Here is an 18918-nt window from a genome sequence, read left to right on the forward strand (position 1 = left end):
ATTTAAATTTGGTCCATTTTTTGCCCGAATATTAAAAATAAGAATATTATGGAGTACAGTGATTGGGGGATAAGAAAATCATGTGTGTATGGTGTGCTTGTAAAATATGAGTGTTCTCCTTTAAGAAATGATTTTTATAAGGTTCAGGAATTGCAAGGATTAATGAGTAGCTGGTGCAGTAATTTCTATATAAGAACAGAAGAATACTATAATGATGCTACTCAATGAAACGATGCAAGGTCTCAATATAAAGCTGCATATGAGAAAAATTGGGGTATGACTGTATTAGATATATTATGAAAATGAGGCTTGGTCACGGAAGAAAGCGTTTTAAAGGTGTGGAGAGAATTCCGGTTTCTCTATGTCAGAACGAGGCATGGTTCCAAGTAATTGCTTAAAGAGACTCTGTAACAAACTTTCCAGCCTTAGTTCTTCTATCCTATAAGTTCCTTTGCCTGTTCTAATGTGCTCTGGCTTACTGCAGCTTTTCCTAATTGCACAGTGGCTGTGTTATCTCTGTTATATGATCTAATCTGTTTCCTTCTGTCGGCACAGTCGGGCTAAAGCTGGAATGTGTGGAATGTGCAGGGCTGCTTGTGCTTGGTAGAAGCTATACACACCCCCTCCAGGCCCCCTGCAGGCTCTGTATGACTCACACACTCTGCTTATGTGAGCCTATCACAAGCTGGTTAGATTGTTTGTAAACACTGCCTAAAACTGTTAATTACAAGCCAGGATTGCAGCAGAGAGTGGCAGAAACAGCACAGAGGGGCACAGGAGAACATAATGAATAGAATGGTATGCTTTTTGCTGTAAAAATGTTAGAGTACAGATTCTCTTTAAGAGAGAGAGCATGCCTAACACCCTGCATCCACAGCATCATCACACTGAAGAAGCCCACGTGATGTGGGCGTAACGCGTATGTGGGCGTGGTTAACTGTGGCTGGCTGACGGGACGCTCCTTCGCTGCACACGTGGATGTGAGCTCGATGTTCCTTCCTGGGCTGCTGAGACTAGGTACCTGGTCGTTGTGGGACGCCGCAACATTGCTGCGCAGTTTCCACTTACTTAGAAGGTAAAAGGCATGTGCTGCCGCTGTGCAGGATATCTGAAGATTAAGGTCATTCAGTGATTGTGAATGCCACTCTGAGGCCGGGCAAGGCTTTGGTTTACGATATAGCCGCTGGCTCACTACACATGTGGATTCTGATTAATGGAAGGTGTCTGGAAGAATGGACAATTACCTTTGATGTAGTAGCAATAGTTGCAGTATTGACCTTTTTGAAATAGCGGTATCTGAAGAATCTCTATTGTAGGTCCAGAGAACTTGGACATTAGGTGCTATTTTACAGTTTCCACATAGGTGCATTCATAACAGATCGGCCGATCCTGATTGTGTATATGTGGTATAGCTGTTGGTGTGTGCATGCTCAGGAGCGCTCCTGTGTGGATAGCCTATGCAGTAGTTTTATGGGGGGAGGTGCAAGGGATTGGGGTATCCAGCTGTGGTTGGGAGGTGTTCAATTGATCCAATAAAGTTTTGCATTTTTATAGTTCCTTGAGTGGCGGTCACACTTTTTTGTGTTCTGAAAAATGTGTTTGTTTGACTCTAAACTTTATTCACATCCTTTAAATTGATATATTTCTAATGTTAATATGAAGGATAATGAACCAGGATAGAAAGGACCAGTGTCATTTGAGTTATAAAACAACACATTTTTCTTATGAAATCTTTATGGTTTTCATGACTAGAGGTGTGTCGGAGGCGTGAGCAGGTGTGATCAGGGGAGCTTAAGTTTCCCTCTTTCTCATTTCAAAAAGTTGGCAGGTATGCCCTTATGCTGCGAACCCTCCTGCCCCCCAAAATGGCCCTTGGAGGGCCTCGAGGCCTCCCCATAGGTGCAGGGGCTGCAGCCTGAGCAACATCAGTATTTTCATTTTACATGTCTCACATCCAGAAGACGTTTTGTTAACTTACAGCCACCTAAAGGAGCAGACACCCTGAAGGCTTGAGTTCTGTGTGCAGCAGATCAACTTTTTAAGGGAAAGGGATCTCGATCTCCTCTGTGCCTGTGCACTGGGGCTCTCATGCATCCATCAGCCCCTGCGGCACCGTGAGACCTCACCTCCCTGGCTCCTGGCTCAGGCTGACGCCAAGTAGTGTACTCGCATGACATCACGTGACTTGATTGACAGCGGGCACTGAGTTAAGAGATGCGCCCGCTGCCCGCCACTAGAAGCTGGACTGGCAGGGATTTGGGAGCGAGATTCTGCCTGCTGGTTGCTGCAGGCTTGTTCACACTCGCTCCAGTCCAGGCAGCTTCACTAACCACTCCATCGGCGGCGGTGTACATACTTCTCAGTCCGCTCTCTCCTTCTCCTCCTCATAGCCAGGAACCATGACCACCCCACCTTACCTGCTGCTCTGCTCACAGTAGTATATCACAGAGAAAAGCAGGGTGGGTGGCTGGTTGCGGTTGCGGACTTGGGGAGCTGGCGCAAGTGGCTCAGAGGCACATTATGGAGGTTGACAGGTGCAGTTAACCTGTCACCTGCCCCACGGACTCTAGCAGATTTCAGTGCCCTAGTCCTGGGCCTTGGGTGCCTTCCCATAAATCTGGCCCTGGTCATGGTCGATCTCTTACTTCCCCTAACCAATAAGTCTAGGATGGGATGTCGCTATTCCCTGATCCCCAGCGACCAACAAGTGCTAGTTTATATCTCTACAGAAAGGAAGAGGCCACGTACAGTGCTGTCTGTGGGAAAAACTTTCTCCCAAATGGCACTCACTACCCTGGTAGCCCAGAAAGGGTGGTTCCCTCAGCTGAAGGAGTTCATATAGCAAACAATGAGGTAGATTCATCGAGCTGTGTGCACTGCTACAGCATCACAGCTTAATGACAGGAGTGGTGATTTACGCTTGCTCCTCCAAACTAACAGCCACTCCGCTGAGCCTGCCCTGAACCCTGGCTGGTCCATTGGCTTTAAAGAGACTCTGAAGCGAGTCTAAACTCACCTTTTTAACATGCAGTCATGTTAAGTACTAAAACCCCTGCTAAACCACCGCTATCCCATGGCAAAACGAGGGGTTTATACCCCCCAAGTCCCCTCTCCTACCTCCGGGGAGCGCTTCCTGATGAGGCAGAGCTTATGGCTGTAGCTCTGCCTCTCAGCGCATCAATCCCCGCTGATTGCCGCCTCTCCCCACCCCTCTCAATCTTCCTTCACAGAGGGGGGCAGGGGATAGGCGGAGATCCGTGCGGCGATTGACGTGCATGGAGGCAGAACTGCAGCTGAAAGCTCTGCCTCCAGGAGCAGCAAAATCCATCGCTGAGTCACTTCAGCCTTGCTTGTAAACACAAGTGAGCAGGGGATCATGTTTCAGCAAAATCAGTTAGGCAGGGGAATAAAGAAAAGAGGGGCAATATATTATAGATAAAAAGAACCTCCAGCATGCAACTGTTTGGCACTGACTACTAAAGGGCCAGTGCTCCTAAAGTATGTGATAACAGCAGAAACAGTTTTGAAAGTTTTGAATGCAGGATTAGCATCTTTATTACTTAATACACTCAGACCAGTTGCTGTTGAAATTAGATTTTTATGGTGACAATCCCGCTTTAAAGTTTCCTGTAAACAGGTTGTTGGGTGTGGGAGGTTCTCTTCTGGTTTTCAGAGCTGGTCACACTGGCATGCCTGGAATGAGGCCATACAAGATTGTTTCTATTGTTATGACTGAGGAGTGCTTTTGTTATCCTGATCCCCAGGCTCAGAGTGAAGTCAGATCTTGTCACAGAGAGCGGGAAGGTGAGGACTGGAGATGAAAGGGTTACTGATGCAAGGAGTGGTCAGAGGAGAGGAAAACACAGAACTAACCAACAGTCTCTCTTTCTGTATACAGACCGGTCCGAGAGCCAAGACCCAGGAGCTGACACTCTACAGGATGGCATGTCTCAGAGGTACTCCTATCCAGCTCTGATTGGCTGCACTGTTCCTTTATACTTTGCTGTAGCACACTTTGAGGCCCGGGGGCCGGGGCCCAATAGCAGCGCCTTTCTAAGCCCTTGTGTTTTGAAAGAGCAGAAACTGAGAATTGTGCCCGTCATACAGGACAAGGGAAGTGTTACTGTGCAGTGTCCATACATACAGAATAAGAGCAGATACTGAGAATTACACCCGGCATACAGTACAAGAGAAGTGGTACTGTGCAGCCTCCATACATACAGAATAAGAGCAGATACTGAGAATTACACCCAGCATACAGGAAAAGAGAAGCGCTACTGTGCAGCCTCCATTCATACAGAATAAGAGCAGATACTGAGAATTACACCCGGCACACAGGACAAGAGAAGTGCTACTGTGCAGCCTCCATACATACAGAATAAGAGCAGCTACTGAGAATTACATCCGGCATACAGGACAAGAGAAGTGCTACTGTGCAGCCTCCACACATACAGAATAAGAGCAGATACTGAGAGTTACACCCAGCATACAGGACAAGAGAAGTGGTATTGTGCAGTGTCTATACATACAGAATAAGAGCAGATACTGAGAGTTACACCTGGCATACAGGACAAGAGAAGCCATACTGTGCAGCCTCCATACATACAGAATAAGAGCAGATACTGAGAATTACACCCAGCATACAGGACAAGAGAAGTGGTATTGTGCAGTGTCTATACATACAGAATAAGAGCAGATACTGAGAATTACACCCAGAATACAGGACAAGAGAAGTGGTATTGTGCAGTGTCTATACATACAGAATAAGAGCAGACAGAGTTGCTCAACTCCGAATTCGGGTGAAACCCGGATTATTGCTATCCGGATTTCACCCAGTTACCTGTGCGGGGTGGACGGGGGGGGGGTCAAGCTTACCTGTCTGACGTCTTCAACGATCCATCCCTCTGCACCTCCCATGATGCGTTCCACGCGGTGGTCACGTGATTACAAACACTTCCTCCTTCCGGGTTGAAGGAGGAAGTGTTTGTAGTCACGTGATGACCGTGGACCGTATCATGGGAGGCGCCGAAGGATGGACCAAAAAAGACAACAACATAGCTCCCAACTGTCCCTTTTTCAGGGGGACAGTCCCTCTTTGGGAGCCCTGTCCCTCTGTCCCTCTTCCCTCCTCATTTGTCCCTCTTTCAGGACTTTGTCCCTCTTTCTATGTAAATATACATATTCTCTAATAAAAAAATTGTTTGATTGACTCTAAACTTTATTCCCATCCTTTAAATTGATATATTACTAATTTTAAAATGTTAATATGAAGGAAAATGAACCAGGATAGAAAGGACCAGTGTGGTTTGAATTATGAAATAACATATGTTTCTTATGAAATCTTTATGGTATGCGTGACTAGGGGTGTGCTGGGGGGTAATTAGGGGTGTGGCAGGGTGTGGCTTAAGTGTCCCTCTTCCGCATCTCAAAAAGTTGGGAGGATGGACATCAGATAGGTAAGCTTGACCCCCCTTGTGACGCCAGGCGACGCCCAGTCGTCCAAAACGCAAGTGTCCTCCACCTTGAGACTCCATCTTGATCACATCTGTGCCAGCTTGAGGATATGTTGGCATCCACCTGGTCTGAACTCTGAACTTTGAACTGAAACAAAAGGACTTTACCAAGGACTTTATGATTCTTCCCACAAAAGGACATCTTTCCCTGAAACTACGTATTTTTCCCCCTTTCTTTTCTTTTCATACTGCGCTATTAATGTTTCAATAATTGTTGATTTTAATAATTGTCTGTATATATTAATTATTTATATTGCCCGTGAATAAAGACTTTATCAAAGTCATTCACTGTTCCGCTACCCTGCTTCTTAGCCGCACAAACTGAACCAGACTTCTGGAGAGACGCTACTATTGTACTGTTGTTACTAGCCAGACAGAATAGAGTGTGTTTAACCGTTTTTTATTTGCAGGACCAGTCAGTCAATCGGGTCCACTGGCCCATACCAGTGGTGGTGGCAGATACCCTGAGATAGTGTGTAAGTTGTAATTACCATAACCTCACAGGCTCCCTTCTGGTTGGGCTGCTGCCCAAATTTCTGTCAGTTTCTGCGCAAAGATCGCGACCGCAGCTTGCATGGTCTGGGTGCTGAAACCGATTGGAAGGCAATTTGCGGTCTGACCACTAGGGCTCATGTGACAGTGTTTGGCAGTGGTTGGGATCTGTGTTGTGCTGAAAGTATCTAAGATAGCGCTAGCGCTATCAAGAAACGAACTAATTCGTTGGTGTAGCTGGAATGCAATATATTTTTTATATATACAGAGAGACTGTGTAGCCAGTACCCCTCCCCAAAAGTTTTATTTTATTTGGCGTGGAAATGTCCGGGAATTACAAGAACATGTGCCTGGCGGACCTGCAAACTCTTTGCCAAGCGAGAGGCATTGACGTCGGCCGCAAGAAACACCAGGACCTGGTAACGGACTTGTTCCAATGGGATACCCAGCAACTGCGGGAGCCGGGTGTGTCCGCTGAAGTGGATACCAGCCCATCTGACCCAAATCGAGGGGAACCAGAGACTGAAGATTCTGAGCGTACAGAGGTTGAGCATCCTGCGGGCCCTGTTGCAACAGTTACGCCAGAGACTGTCAGTGTGGACCCCAATCCCACAGTTTCTGAAAGTACTCGCCCGGAACCGGCCAGTACTGGACTGTCCGTTTGTACTGATCCGCTAATGCAGCAGGCATTACGAAAGCTGATGGACACTGACCTGGAAAAGTACATGCAGTACATGGCGGAGCGAGAGGAGCGCCAGGCTGCAGAAGCACGTGAGGCGCGCCAATCTGCAGAACGCCACGCGGAGAGGAATGCCGCTGAGCGAGAACGGGAGCTCCAACGACAGCATGAGCTAAACATGGCAAAAGTTCAACAGGCCAGTCGGAGTTCCCCGCCCAGCCTCCCTGCTGACAGAGCTGCATCACCCATAAGTGCAAAATTTAAATTTGCTAATATTGAAAAAGACACTGACATTGACTTGTTTTTGCGGTCTTTTGAAAAAGCATGCCGTCAGTATCGTCTGTCCCAAGACCAGTGGGCCAGACATCTGACACCTTTGCTGCGCTACAAAGCGTTTGATGCTTTCGCAGAGTTACCTGCGGAAAAAGATAATGATTATGCTGCTATAAAAGACGCTATCATTACCAAATACCAGCTGACGCCAGAAGCCTATCGCAAAAAGTTCAGGGCCTGGCAGAAAAAGTCTTCTGATTCTTATCGAGATGTGGTCAGCAGCTTGCTCACCACACTCCGCCAGTGGACTCTAGGCCTCACCAAAGGGTCTTATTATGTCCTGGAGGACTTGATAGTCCTAGAACAATTTCTGAACATTTGCCCTGCTGATGTACGACAGTTTGTGCTGAAGCGCAAGCCTGCGTCAGCAACTGTCGCTGCAGACCTCGCTGAAACCTTTACAACTACCCGGGTGGCTGATACCGGCAGAACTGTCCCATCCAGCTGGAGAGGAGGTCAGCCCAATACCCCAGCAGACTCTCCTGCCCCTGTGTGCCGTCAGCCACAGAGGCCACCCAGCGCAGCTGCTGCACCCAGGCCTGCAGCCCCTGGAGAGGTCACCTGTCACTACTGCTGCCAGCCCGGACACATGAAATTTGACTGTCCGGAGCGGAGACAGACACCAACAGCACCTGTATCACCTGTACCTCACCCACAGCAGAGGCAACCCGCCAGCGAACCACAGCATGGATCATCAGATTTTGTCCTGTTTGCCCGTGGAAAGGAAATCCGAGACCGAACCGACCAGCAGCAGCCTGTTAGAGTAAACGACAAAGTTGTCACCGGATTCCGAGACACCGGAGCTGACATCACGTTAGTTCACTCACACCTTGTGCCAGAGGAGAGCATCAGCTCCAGCCGATCCCTTGCCCTTACTGGAGTAGAGGGCACCCTTTTACAAATAGCCCAAGCGAGAGTGAAGCTCGACTGGGGGGTTGGGGTTCAAGAAAGGGTTGTTGGGGTTGTGAAGGATCTCCCAGTCCTGTGTTGCTGGGGACTGATTTGGGCAAGCTTGTGTCCTACTATGAACCTGCCACGACCGCCTTGTCGCTCCCGGAAGGAGACGGACTCTCCACCCACCACCGGGTACTTTATACACTTGGGGGAGCACCAGGGGGAGGTGGGTTGAATGTGCCCAGTTCAAGGGTACCCAGTTCAATAGTGCCTGCTTCAAAGGCACCTGAGTTTGATGCACGAACTTTCTGTCATGAAGATGTAACTGTACCTGTGTTTAATGTACAAACTGTCTGTAATGAAAATGTGTCTATGCCTGTCACTGTCATTAATGCATGCAACGATAATTTAAGTAATGCCAGTCTGTGCCATTCTGAAGGTATACCTGTGCTAGCAGTACCGCGCAGCTGTACTGCTCAGAACCCGAGCTCAGAACAGGTGGAGGGGGTTCCGGCCTCCTCCTCCTCCTTTGACCGCAGGGATGAGACCTTTCAGCCGCTGGCCTCGTGTGACATGAGCCAGTTGGCTGAAACTGACAGCGTATTCACAGCAGCACTACAAAGTGACCCAAGCCTGGAGGTGCTCAGGCAGCAAGCCTCTGAGCCCCTCGCAGACGGGGCCGCTTTCAAGGTGTACTGGGAAGGCAGGAGACTGTACAGCCAGTCTGTACAGCCCCCTACATGTAAATCGCATGCAAATACCAAATGGCTTGTGTTTCCGGGTGCGTTCAGGGGACATGTGCTGAAATCCACACATGGTAATCCTCTGACAGGGCACTCAGGTGTCCGCAAGACACTTGCCTGTACTCGGAAACGGTTTTATTGGCCCAGGATGAACAGGGATGTAGCAAACTACTGCAAAGCATGTGCCGTCTGTCAGGAGCTGGGGAGGTCCAGGGGTTCCCTTAGGTCCACAGCCACTTAGCAGGGAAACCCTGCGTGGGCCGGCTGTCGACCTACCCAACTCACTGCCGGTTGTCCGCAGTCCTGGCAGACGCCACGTCCGAACGCAGTGGCGCAAACGCCCTGTCCAGAACGGTCCAGGTTGGGTCAAGCCTGAGGGGAGCGGACAGCGACCTGTCCAGGGGAACCGAGCCGCAGGCTCCAATGGGTTTTCCCGCCGTGCCGGCAGCTCGAGACCAGTCAGCCAGGTTGGCCGACACAAAGCGGGCAGCCGACACCGGAACGCTGATGGGCTGTCCCGGTGTCAGGGGGAACTAGACCCAACAGCGCCAATGGCTGCTACGGAAGGCATCCTGGTGACACCTCCCTGAGCAGAGCTCAGGAAGGGGGAGGTGTGACGCCAGGCGACGCACAGTCATCAAAAACGCAAGTGTTCTCCACCTTGAAACTCCATCTTGATCACATCTGTGCCAGCTTAAGGATATGTTGGCATCCACCTGGTCTGAACTCTGAACTTTGAACTGAAACAAAAGGACTTTACCAAGGACTTTATGATTCTTCCCACAAAAGGACATCTTTCCCTGAAACTAAGTATTTTTCCCCCTTTCTTTTCTTTTCTTTTCATACTGCGCTATTAATGTTTCAATAATTGTTGATTTCAATAATTGTCTGTATATATTAATTATTTATATTGCCCGTGAATAAAGATTTTATCAAAGTCATTCACTGTTCTGCTACCCTGCTTCTTAGCCGCACAAACTGAACCAGACTTCTGGAGAGACGCTACTATTGTACTGTTGTTACTAGACAGACAGAATAGAGTGTGTTTAACCGTTTTTTATTCGCAGGACCAGTCAGTCAGTCGGGTCCTTTGGCCCATACCAGTGGTGGTGGCAGATACCCTGAGATAGTGTGTAAGTTGTAATTACCGTACCTCACCGGCTCCCTTCTGGTCGGGCTGCTGCCCAAATTTCTGTCGGTTTCTGCGCAAAGATCGCGACCGCAGCTTACATGGTCTGGGGTGCTGAAACCGATTGGAAGGCAATTTGCGGTCTGACCACTAGGGCTCATGTGACACCCCTACCCACCCCTCATAGGTTAACTGGGTGAAATCCAGATAGCAACTATCTGGGTTTCACCCGAATTCGGAGTTGAGCAACTCTGAGAGCAGATACTGAGAATTACACCCGGCACACAGGAAAAGAGAAGTGTTACTGTGCAGCCTCCATTCCTACAGAATAAGAGCAGATACTGAGAATTACACCCGGCATACAGGAAAAGAGAAGTGTTACTGTGCAGCCTCCATTCCTACAGAATAAGAGCAGATACTGAGAATTACACCCGGCACACAGGAAAAGAGAAGTGGTACTGTGCAGCCTCCATACATACAGAATAAGAGCAGATACTGAGAATTACACCCAGCATACAGGACAAGAGAAGTGTTACTGTGCAGTATCCATACATACAGAATAAGAGCAGATACTGAGAATTACATCCAGCATATAGGACTAGAGAAGTGTTACTGTGCAGCCTCCATACATACAGAATAAGAGCAGATACTGAGAATTACACCCGGCAGACAGGAAAAGAAAAGTGTTACTGTGCAGCCTCCATACATACAGAATAAGAGCAGATACTGAGAAATACACCCAGCATACAGGACAAGAGAAGTGATACTGTGCAGCCTCCATACATACAGAATAAGAGCAGATACTGAGAATTACACCCGGCATACAGGACAAGAGAAGCAGTACTGTGATACTGTAACATTATACAGTGAAGTTTATTATTTTTCTCTATTTCCATTACAGATGTAGTGTGACTCTTGTCTGCAGATCAGCATGTCTTCAGGTAAGAACTGAGTTATTAAGTGACCTATTACAACAAATAAAATGTAATATGATACTTGTGGATACATTTTGTTTCCTGAATGTTCACTTAATTTTTGCAATTCCGATCTGGATCCTAATTATGATTTTGCATGTAATCTTGACTTTGCATACATTTTGCAAGTTACGCAAAATTACCTTCACTGAATTCACTAATGTATTTTGAACATATTTTTGCATAGATGAGTATATGTGTGAAAATGAGTGGGCATGCATGCTAACTTACAGGACCACTATCGCAAAAAAAAAAAAAAAGGCAGTTAAAAAAAGGCAGTTAAAATCTTACAGAACTGACAGGTTTTGAGCCAGTCCATCTCCTCATGGGGGATTCTCAGGGTTTTCTTTGTTTTCAACAGCATTTCCTGAATGGCAGTTTAATTGCCATCAGTGGCGGCTCCAGGAAATTTTTTTAGGGGGTGCTATGCAAGTGCTGGACCAATTTCCGGGGGAGCTGACGACATGCGTCGCGCGAAGCGCGCCGCGGCAAAAAAATGGGTGTGGCTACAACCTGCGGCGCGCTAGGCGCCGCCGCGGCGAAAAAATGGGCGTGGTCATGACCGGATGAGGGCGGGGCTAACTGTAATTTAAAGTGAACCCAGGGTGAGAGTGATATGGTGGCTGCCATATTTATTTCCTTTTAAACAATACTAGTTGCCTGGCAGCCCTGCTGATCTATTTGGCTGTAGTAGTGAACTGAATTACACCAGAAACAAGCCATGCAGCTAATCTTGTCAGTTCTGACAATATTGTCAGAAACCCCTGACCTGCTGCATGCTTGTTCAGGGTCTATGGTTGAAAGAATAAGAGGCAGAGGACCAGCACGGCAGCCAGGCAACTGGTATTGCTTAAAGGGAGATAAATATGGCAGCCTCAATATTATTCTCACCTCGGGTTCCCTTTAAAAGTGCAACGCAAAGACAGAGGGCCCAAGTTTTGGTGACCCTTTTCCCAGAAAATTCACATAATTGTGCAGGTTTTCTCAAGAAAATACACGTAATGTGAGCAGATTTTAACAAAAAACACGTCCAATGACCCCAATATGCACAATCGTTATCAGATATGGCTCCAATATGCACAATCGGTAGCAGATATGGCTCCAATATGCACAATCGGTAGCAGATATGACCCCAATATGCACAATCGGTAGCAGATATGACCCCAATATGCACAATCGGTAGCAGATATGACCCCAATATGCACAATTGGTAGCAGATATGACCCCAATATGCACAATCGTTAGCAGATATGACCCCAATATGCACAATCGGTAGCAGATATGACCCCAATATGCACAATCGGTAGCAGATATGACCCCAATATGCACAATCGGTAGCAGATATGGCCCCAATATGCACAATCGGTAGCAGATATGGCCCCAATATGCACAATCGGTAGCAGATATGGTCCCAATATGCACAATCGGTAGCAGATATGGTCCCAATATGCACAATCGGTAGCAGATATGGTCCCAATATGCACAATCGGTAGCAGATATGGTCCCAATATGCACAATCGGTAGCAGATATGGTCCCAATATGCACAATCGGTAGCAGATATGGTCCCAATATGCACAATCGGTAGCAGATATGGTCCCAATATGCACAATCGGTGGCAGATATGGTCCCAATATGCACAATCGGTGGCAGATATGGTCCCAATATGCACAATCGGTGGCAGATATGGTCCCAATATGCACAATCGGTGGCAGATATGGTCCCAATATGCACAATCGGTGGCAGATATGGTCCCAATATGCACAATCGGTGGCAGATATGGTCCCAATATGCACAATCGGTAGCAGATATGGTCCCAATATGCACAATCGGTGGCAGATATGGTCCCAGTATGCACAATCGGTGGCAGATATGGTCCCAATATGCACAATCGGTGGCAGATATGGTCCCAATATGCACAATCGTTATCAGATATGGCCCCAATATGCACAATCGGTGGCAGATATGACCCCAATATGCACAATCGGTAGCAGATATGACCCCAATATGCACAATCGGTAGCAGATATGACCCCAATATGCACAATCGGTAGCAGATATGACCCCAATATGCACAATCGGTAGCAGATATGACCCCAATATGCACAATCGGTAGCAGATATGACCCCAATATGCACAATCGGTAGCAGAAATGACTCCAATATGCACAATCGGTAGCAGAAATGACTCCAATATGCACAATCGGTAGCAGAAATGACTCCAATATGCACAATCGGTAGCAGAAATGACCCCAATATGCACAATCCGTAGCAGATATGACCCCAATATGCACAATCCGTAGCAGATATGACCCCAATATGCACAATCCGTAGCAGATATGACCCCAATATGCACAATCCGTAGCAGATATGACCCCAATATGCACAATCAGCATCACCTGAAAAAGAAAAGAAAAACCCATTTACTCACCTACAGCCAGAAGACCTTCTTTCCCGACCTCCTGTCCCGAGTCCCGACCTCATTGTGGCGCGCAGCGCCCGCGCGCCCACGATCCTCTTCCTTCCCGACGTCACGACGAGACTTCCTGCCTGCATGCAGAGAGCAGGGCTACGGGAAAATGGCCGCCCGAAGCCATGCACTGCAGACTCGAAGTCTGCAGAACAGGGCTCCGGGCGGCCATCTTACCGTAGCCCTGCCTGCTGCTCCGTGCTGCCGCTCTGTGAACTGACTTGGCGTCTTTTAGACGCCTGAAGTCAGTTCACTCCAGGGGGTGCTTTGGGGGTGCTTGGACAATTCTAGGGGGTGCTCGAGCACCCCCTTGCACCCCCCTGGCGCCGCCCCTGATTGCCATAATTGTAAGATACCAGCCAGCCTCCCTACTCACTTGCACACTATTTTGTCAGTTAGACTTTGCAACTGCTGTTCAGGAAATGCTGTTGAAAACAAAGAAAACCCTGAGAATCCCCCATGAGGAGATGGACTAGTCCAAAACCTGTCTGTTCTGTCAGATCTTAACTGCCTATTTTTTTGCGATAGTGGTCCTTTAAGTTACACTGTTACGTTACAGTTGGCTCTGCCCACATTTTGTCATGGCCATGCCCATTTTAGTCCTTTATTGTCTCTTTGGTGCCCTAGGTTGCCACGGATCTTTGAGGATGGATCAGGTGGATTTGGCACCATGATGGGCTAATGATGTCTAATAGACGCCAGTGTTAAATCGTCAATCAGGCACCCAGCGCTTAATTTTGGCTCTCGATGTGAGTAGTAGTGGCTACCACATAGAATTGTGGCTACAACTATCAGAATTTGTCCCCCAAAAAATTAATAGTGTTAGGACCTTTTAGGGAGGGGATAAGGTTAGGCATTAGGAAGGGGGTGTTAAGGTTAGGGATAGAGATGGGCCGAACGGTTCGCCGGCGAACGGTTCCCGGCGAACTTCGGTGGTTCGCGTTCGCCTCCCGCAGGCGAACGTTTCCGGAAGTTCGGTTCGCCCCACAATGCACTATGAGGGTCAACTTTGACCCTCTACATCACAGTCAGCAGGCCCAGTGTACCCAATTAGGCTACACTAGCCCCTGGAGCCCCACCCCCCTTATATAAGGCAGGCAGCGGTGGCCATTACGGCCACTCGTGTGCCTGCATTAGAGAGAGTAGGGCGAGCTGCTGTCTGTCTCTCATAGGGAAAGATTAGTTAGGCTTAGCTTTTTCTGGCTGCATACCTGTTCAGTGATCCTGCCACTGCATACCTGTTCTGTGAACCCACCCACCACTGCATACCTGTTCAGTGATCCTGCCACTGCATTTCTGTTCTGTGAACCCACCCACCACTGCATACCTGTTCAGTGATCCTGCCACTGCATACCTGTTCTGTGAACCCACCACTGCATACCTGTTCTGTGATCCTGCCACTGCATACCTGTTCTGTGAACCCACCCACCACTGCATACCTGTTCAGTGATCCTGCCACTGCATACCTGTTCTGTGAACCCACCACTGCATACCTGTTCTGTGAACCCACCCACCACTGCATACCTGTTCAGTGATCCTGCCACTGCATACCTGTTCTGTGAACCCACCCACCACTGCATACCTGTTCAGTGATCCTGCCACTGCATACCTGTTCTGTGAACCCACCACTGCATCCCTGTTCTGTGAACCCACCCACCACTGCATACTTGTTCAGTGATCCTGCCACTGCATACCTGTTCTGTGAACCCACCCACCACTGCATACCTGTTCAGTGATCCAGCCACTGCATACCTGTTCTGTGAACCCACCCACCACTGCATACCTGTTCAGTGATCCTGCCACTGCATACCTGTTCTGTGAACCCACCACTGCATACCTGTTCTGTGATCCTGCCACTGCATACCTGTTCTGTGAACCCACCCACCACTGCATACCTGTTCAGTGATCCTGCCACTGCATACCTGTTCTGTGAACCCACCACTGCATACCTGTTCTGTGAACCCACCCACCACTGCATACCTGTTCAGTGATCCTGCCACTGCATACCTGTTCTGTGAACCCACCCACCACTGCATACCTGTTCAGTGATCCTGCCACTGCATACCTGTTCTGTGAACCCACCACTGCATACCTGTTCTGTGAACCCACCCACCACTGCATACCTGTTCAGTGATCCTGCCACTGCATACCTGTTCTGTGAACCCACCCACCACTGCATACCTGTTCAGTGATCCTGCCACTGCATACCTGTTCTGTGAACCCACCACTGCATACCTGTTCTGTGAACCCACCCACCACTGCATACTTGTTCAGTGATCCTGCCACTGCATACCTGTTCTGTGAACCCACCCACCACTGCATACCTGTTCAGTGATCCAGCCACTGCATACCTGTTCTGTGAACCCACCCACCACTGCATACCTGTTCAGTGATCCTGCCACTGCATACCTGTTCTGTGAACCCACCCACCACTGCATACCTGTTCAGTGATCCTGCCACTGCATACCTGTTCTGTGAACCCACCACTGCATACCTGTTCTGTGAACCCACCACTGCATACCTGTTCTGTTCAGTGGACCCGCCACTGCATACCTGTTCTGTTCAGTGAACAGTTTGGTGTGTCAGTGTGAAGCAGTACCTTAATTACACTACCTGATTGATGTATACACATGCAAGATGTTTTAAAGCACTTTAGGCCTGTCATTTAGCATTCAATATGATTTCTGTCCTTAAAACGCTGCTTTGCGTCAAATCCAGATTTTTCCTGGGGACTTTTGGCGTATATCCCACTCCGTCATGCCCCCCTCCAGGTGTTAGACCCCTTGAAACATCTTTTCCATCACTTTTGTGGCCAGCATAATTATTTTTTTTTTCAAAGTTCGCATCCCCATTGAAGTCTATTGCGGTTCGCGAACTTTAACGCGAACCGAACCTTCCGCGGAAGTTCGCGAACCCGGTTCGCGAACCTAAAATCGGAGGTTCGGCCCAACTCTAGTTAGGGAGGGTTAAAGGACATATGAAGTGAAAATAGACTAATGAAATAAATGATTGTATCTGTCTTCCTTCTCCTAAAAATGACTTTTTAACATATTCCACCATTTTATTTTATGTTTAACTACTTTTTAAATTTTAACTGTTTTATTGTTTTTGCTCAATGACACATTCATGGAAGTATGCCAGAGCTATAATCTATGAACTATTGACCCTTTTTATCTCTTTCCTGCTCTCAGAAGCCATTTTCTGCTAGCAATGTGTTTTATAGTTGGAATTTCTTATCAGTGAGGGCCACACTGTAGTCACTTCCTGTCTGAGTCAGGACTGAGTCAGCCACTTACATACCTGATATTTTACTCTTTCAGGCAGAGAAAGAAAAAAAGGAACACAGCCTAGTTATTTGTGTGCTTGGCTCTGTACATACACATGCCTATCTCCTCATGTCACATGTCACTTCGGGTATCCTTTAAAGTGGAACTGTAGATTGCTAATAAACACAGTGTTTAACTTACCTGGGGCTTCCCCAAGCCCCCAGCAGCTGTCCCGCGCCGCTCCTCAACGAGTTTCCGTTCCCCCGCCGCCGCTCGGTCCCGCACCTCGACTTGTAAGTCGATGCCAGCGTGGCTCTGGCCAAGCGTATCCTTTCTTCGCGTTCCCCTCTGCAATAGCGTGGAACGCGAAGAAAGTATACGCGTGGCCAGAGCCGCGCAGGTGCAGTGGCCCGGCGGCGAAACCGAAACTAGCTGGCGGCGGGTGAACGGAGGCTCGTTGAGGAGCGGCGCGGGACAGGACAGCTGCTGAGGGCTTGGGGAAACCCCAGGTAAGTGAAACATTGCTGACAGGACACCACTCATCTGGTACTGTATGCATTGCCTTCTTTGGATTTTACCTATGTCCACGCTCTACTCCGCATGCTGGCAACTTGCAGTGTCTGTCGCTCCTGCTGATGTTTTGCTGGACTTTGCTTTGCCTCTCCTCAGCTTTGCAGCTTTTTGTTGCTTTCTATCTGTGCCCTTTGAACTGCCTGCCTCACACAAGTGCCGGATCAGCCGTTACCTGGATTATCCATCCCCCTGTATACCCATGGTTGTTGTGTCTTGCCGGGCTGTCTGATATCTAGTTGTTACCGTTACTGAGCGGACATTTCATTCAAGAACTCTCACTGGAAACACTCAGTCTGAGTCAAGTGGAACTAGCTCATGCATGGGTTTCTACAATTGAGGGGGTCAGGATTGTATGGGCGTGTGTGTGTGGCCTGAGTGAGCGGTGTGCTGACAGCCATTAGGATGTTTCTGTTTTAATGTGTGATCTTTTTATTATGTACTTCAAATTTTGATAATTAATAAAATATTTTTGATATTTCCTTAAAACATGTGTTCTTATTGCTTGGAGTATATGCCCCGCATTAGTACCTCCTAAATTGAAGTGAAACATTGTGTTTATTAGCAATCTACAGTTCCGCTTTAAGGGTAGGATAGGAATGCAGATATTTTACTCATATTGCCTTATCCCAGCGTCCAAGTGATGTGATGCTGTAATAATACATACTCCTTTCAAGCCCCTAACCGGAGTGCTAAGGGACTTTAAAGGACACTTGTGCAGTGGTAGATTCTTGATGTAGATGAGCCTTTCTCAGCCTTTTTACCCTTGGAGGTACCCTGCTTCTTTTTACCGTACCCCCTATTATACTTCCCTCTCGATCGGGGAAAATGCCAGGGAACTCCTGCAGAGTACTCAAGGAACCCTGGTTGAGAAAGCCTGATGTAGAAGATGTTGGAGAAATTCAACAGAACTGCAGCTTAGTCTAAATAAGAACTGACTGCAATTTATATTCTGGACACTAGATGTCGCTGCTGATGATGCCTCTACAGTGATGTCTATGGTTATCTCTCTATGTTTCTTTTAGGTGTGTCCAGTGCTTCCTGTGTGTGTACACTGTGTGTGTTTTAGCCTGACACCATGTTAGGTGGTCTTGCTGTATGTTGCTGAATCCAAGTTTAAGTAAAACCAAGTTCCTGTTACTACTTCTTGTCTGGACTGCAGTGCTTCATTAGATCCAGTAATCAAGCGCAACTCTAACAGGTTATGGGCCCAGAGCAGCAATCAGAAGAAGCCCAGGACAGCAGCAACCAGGAGCAGAGATCAGCGCAAGAAAGCTTTCCAGAGACATCTCCTGCAAACAAGTAAGACTGTTATATATAAGGGGAGAAAGACAATGGCCGGAAACTCTGATATTAAACTCTCAGTGGCCAAGCTGAACAATGACAATTATCAGCTATGGAAGTTTAAAGTGGAAATGCTTTTATCCAGAGATGATTTATGTGAGGTTACCACCACAGATAGACCACTGGATAACAATCAGGACTGGGATAAGAAAAACAGACAGGCATGGGCTACAATCAGTTTGCTAGTGGAGGATGACCAGCTTATCCACATACAACAACAACAACAAATAACATTTGTAAAGCGCTTTTCTCCCATAGGACTCAAAGTGCATAAGCATGGCTCAGACCATCGTGGTACAGAGGAAGAATTTTATACATCTGGAAATGCCAGGCTAAACAGGTGGCTTTTCAGTCTGGATTTGAATAGCTCCAGGGATGGTGCTGTCTTTACTGGGTGTGGTAGGGAGTTCCAGAGAGTAGGGGCAGCATGGCAGAAGGCTCTATCTCCAGATTTTTTGAGGTGCACTCTGGGAGTGACCAAGTTTACAGAACTTGCTGATCTGAGGTTGTGAGAG

The 18918-nt window shown here is 47.8% G+C and overlaps 1 protein-coding gene across 1 annotated transcript in view; it reads left to right on the forward strand.

The window, feature by feature from the left end:
- Window positions 1-3765: 3765 nt before the first annotated feature.
- Window positions 3766-18918, forward strand: part of LOC137560894 (phospholipid scramblase 3-like) — an 84031-nt gene continuing 68878 nt past the window's right edge. Inside the window, exons 1-3 of the mRNA XM_068272053.1 lie at window positions 3766-3804; window positions 3899-3956; window positions 10685-10724. Coding sequence (XP_068128154.1) covers window positions 10715-10724 — 10 coding nt within the window. The 5' untranslated portion in view covers window positions 3766-3804; window positions 3899-3956; window positions 10685-10714. The remainder of the gene's footprint in view (window positions 3805-3898; window positions 3957-10684; window positions 10725-18918) is intronic.

The sequence above is a fragment of the Hyperolius riggenbachi genome, chromosome 3 (assembly GCF_040937935.1).
Source record: "Hyperolius riggenbachi isolate aHypRig1 chromosome 3, aHypRig1.pri, whole genome shotgun sequence".
NCBI classification, from domain to species: domain Eukaryota; kingdom Metazoa; phylum Chordata; class Amphibia; order Anura; family Hyperoliidae; genus Hyperolius; species Hyperolius riggenbachi.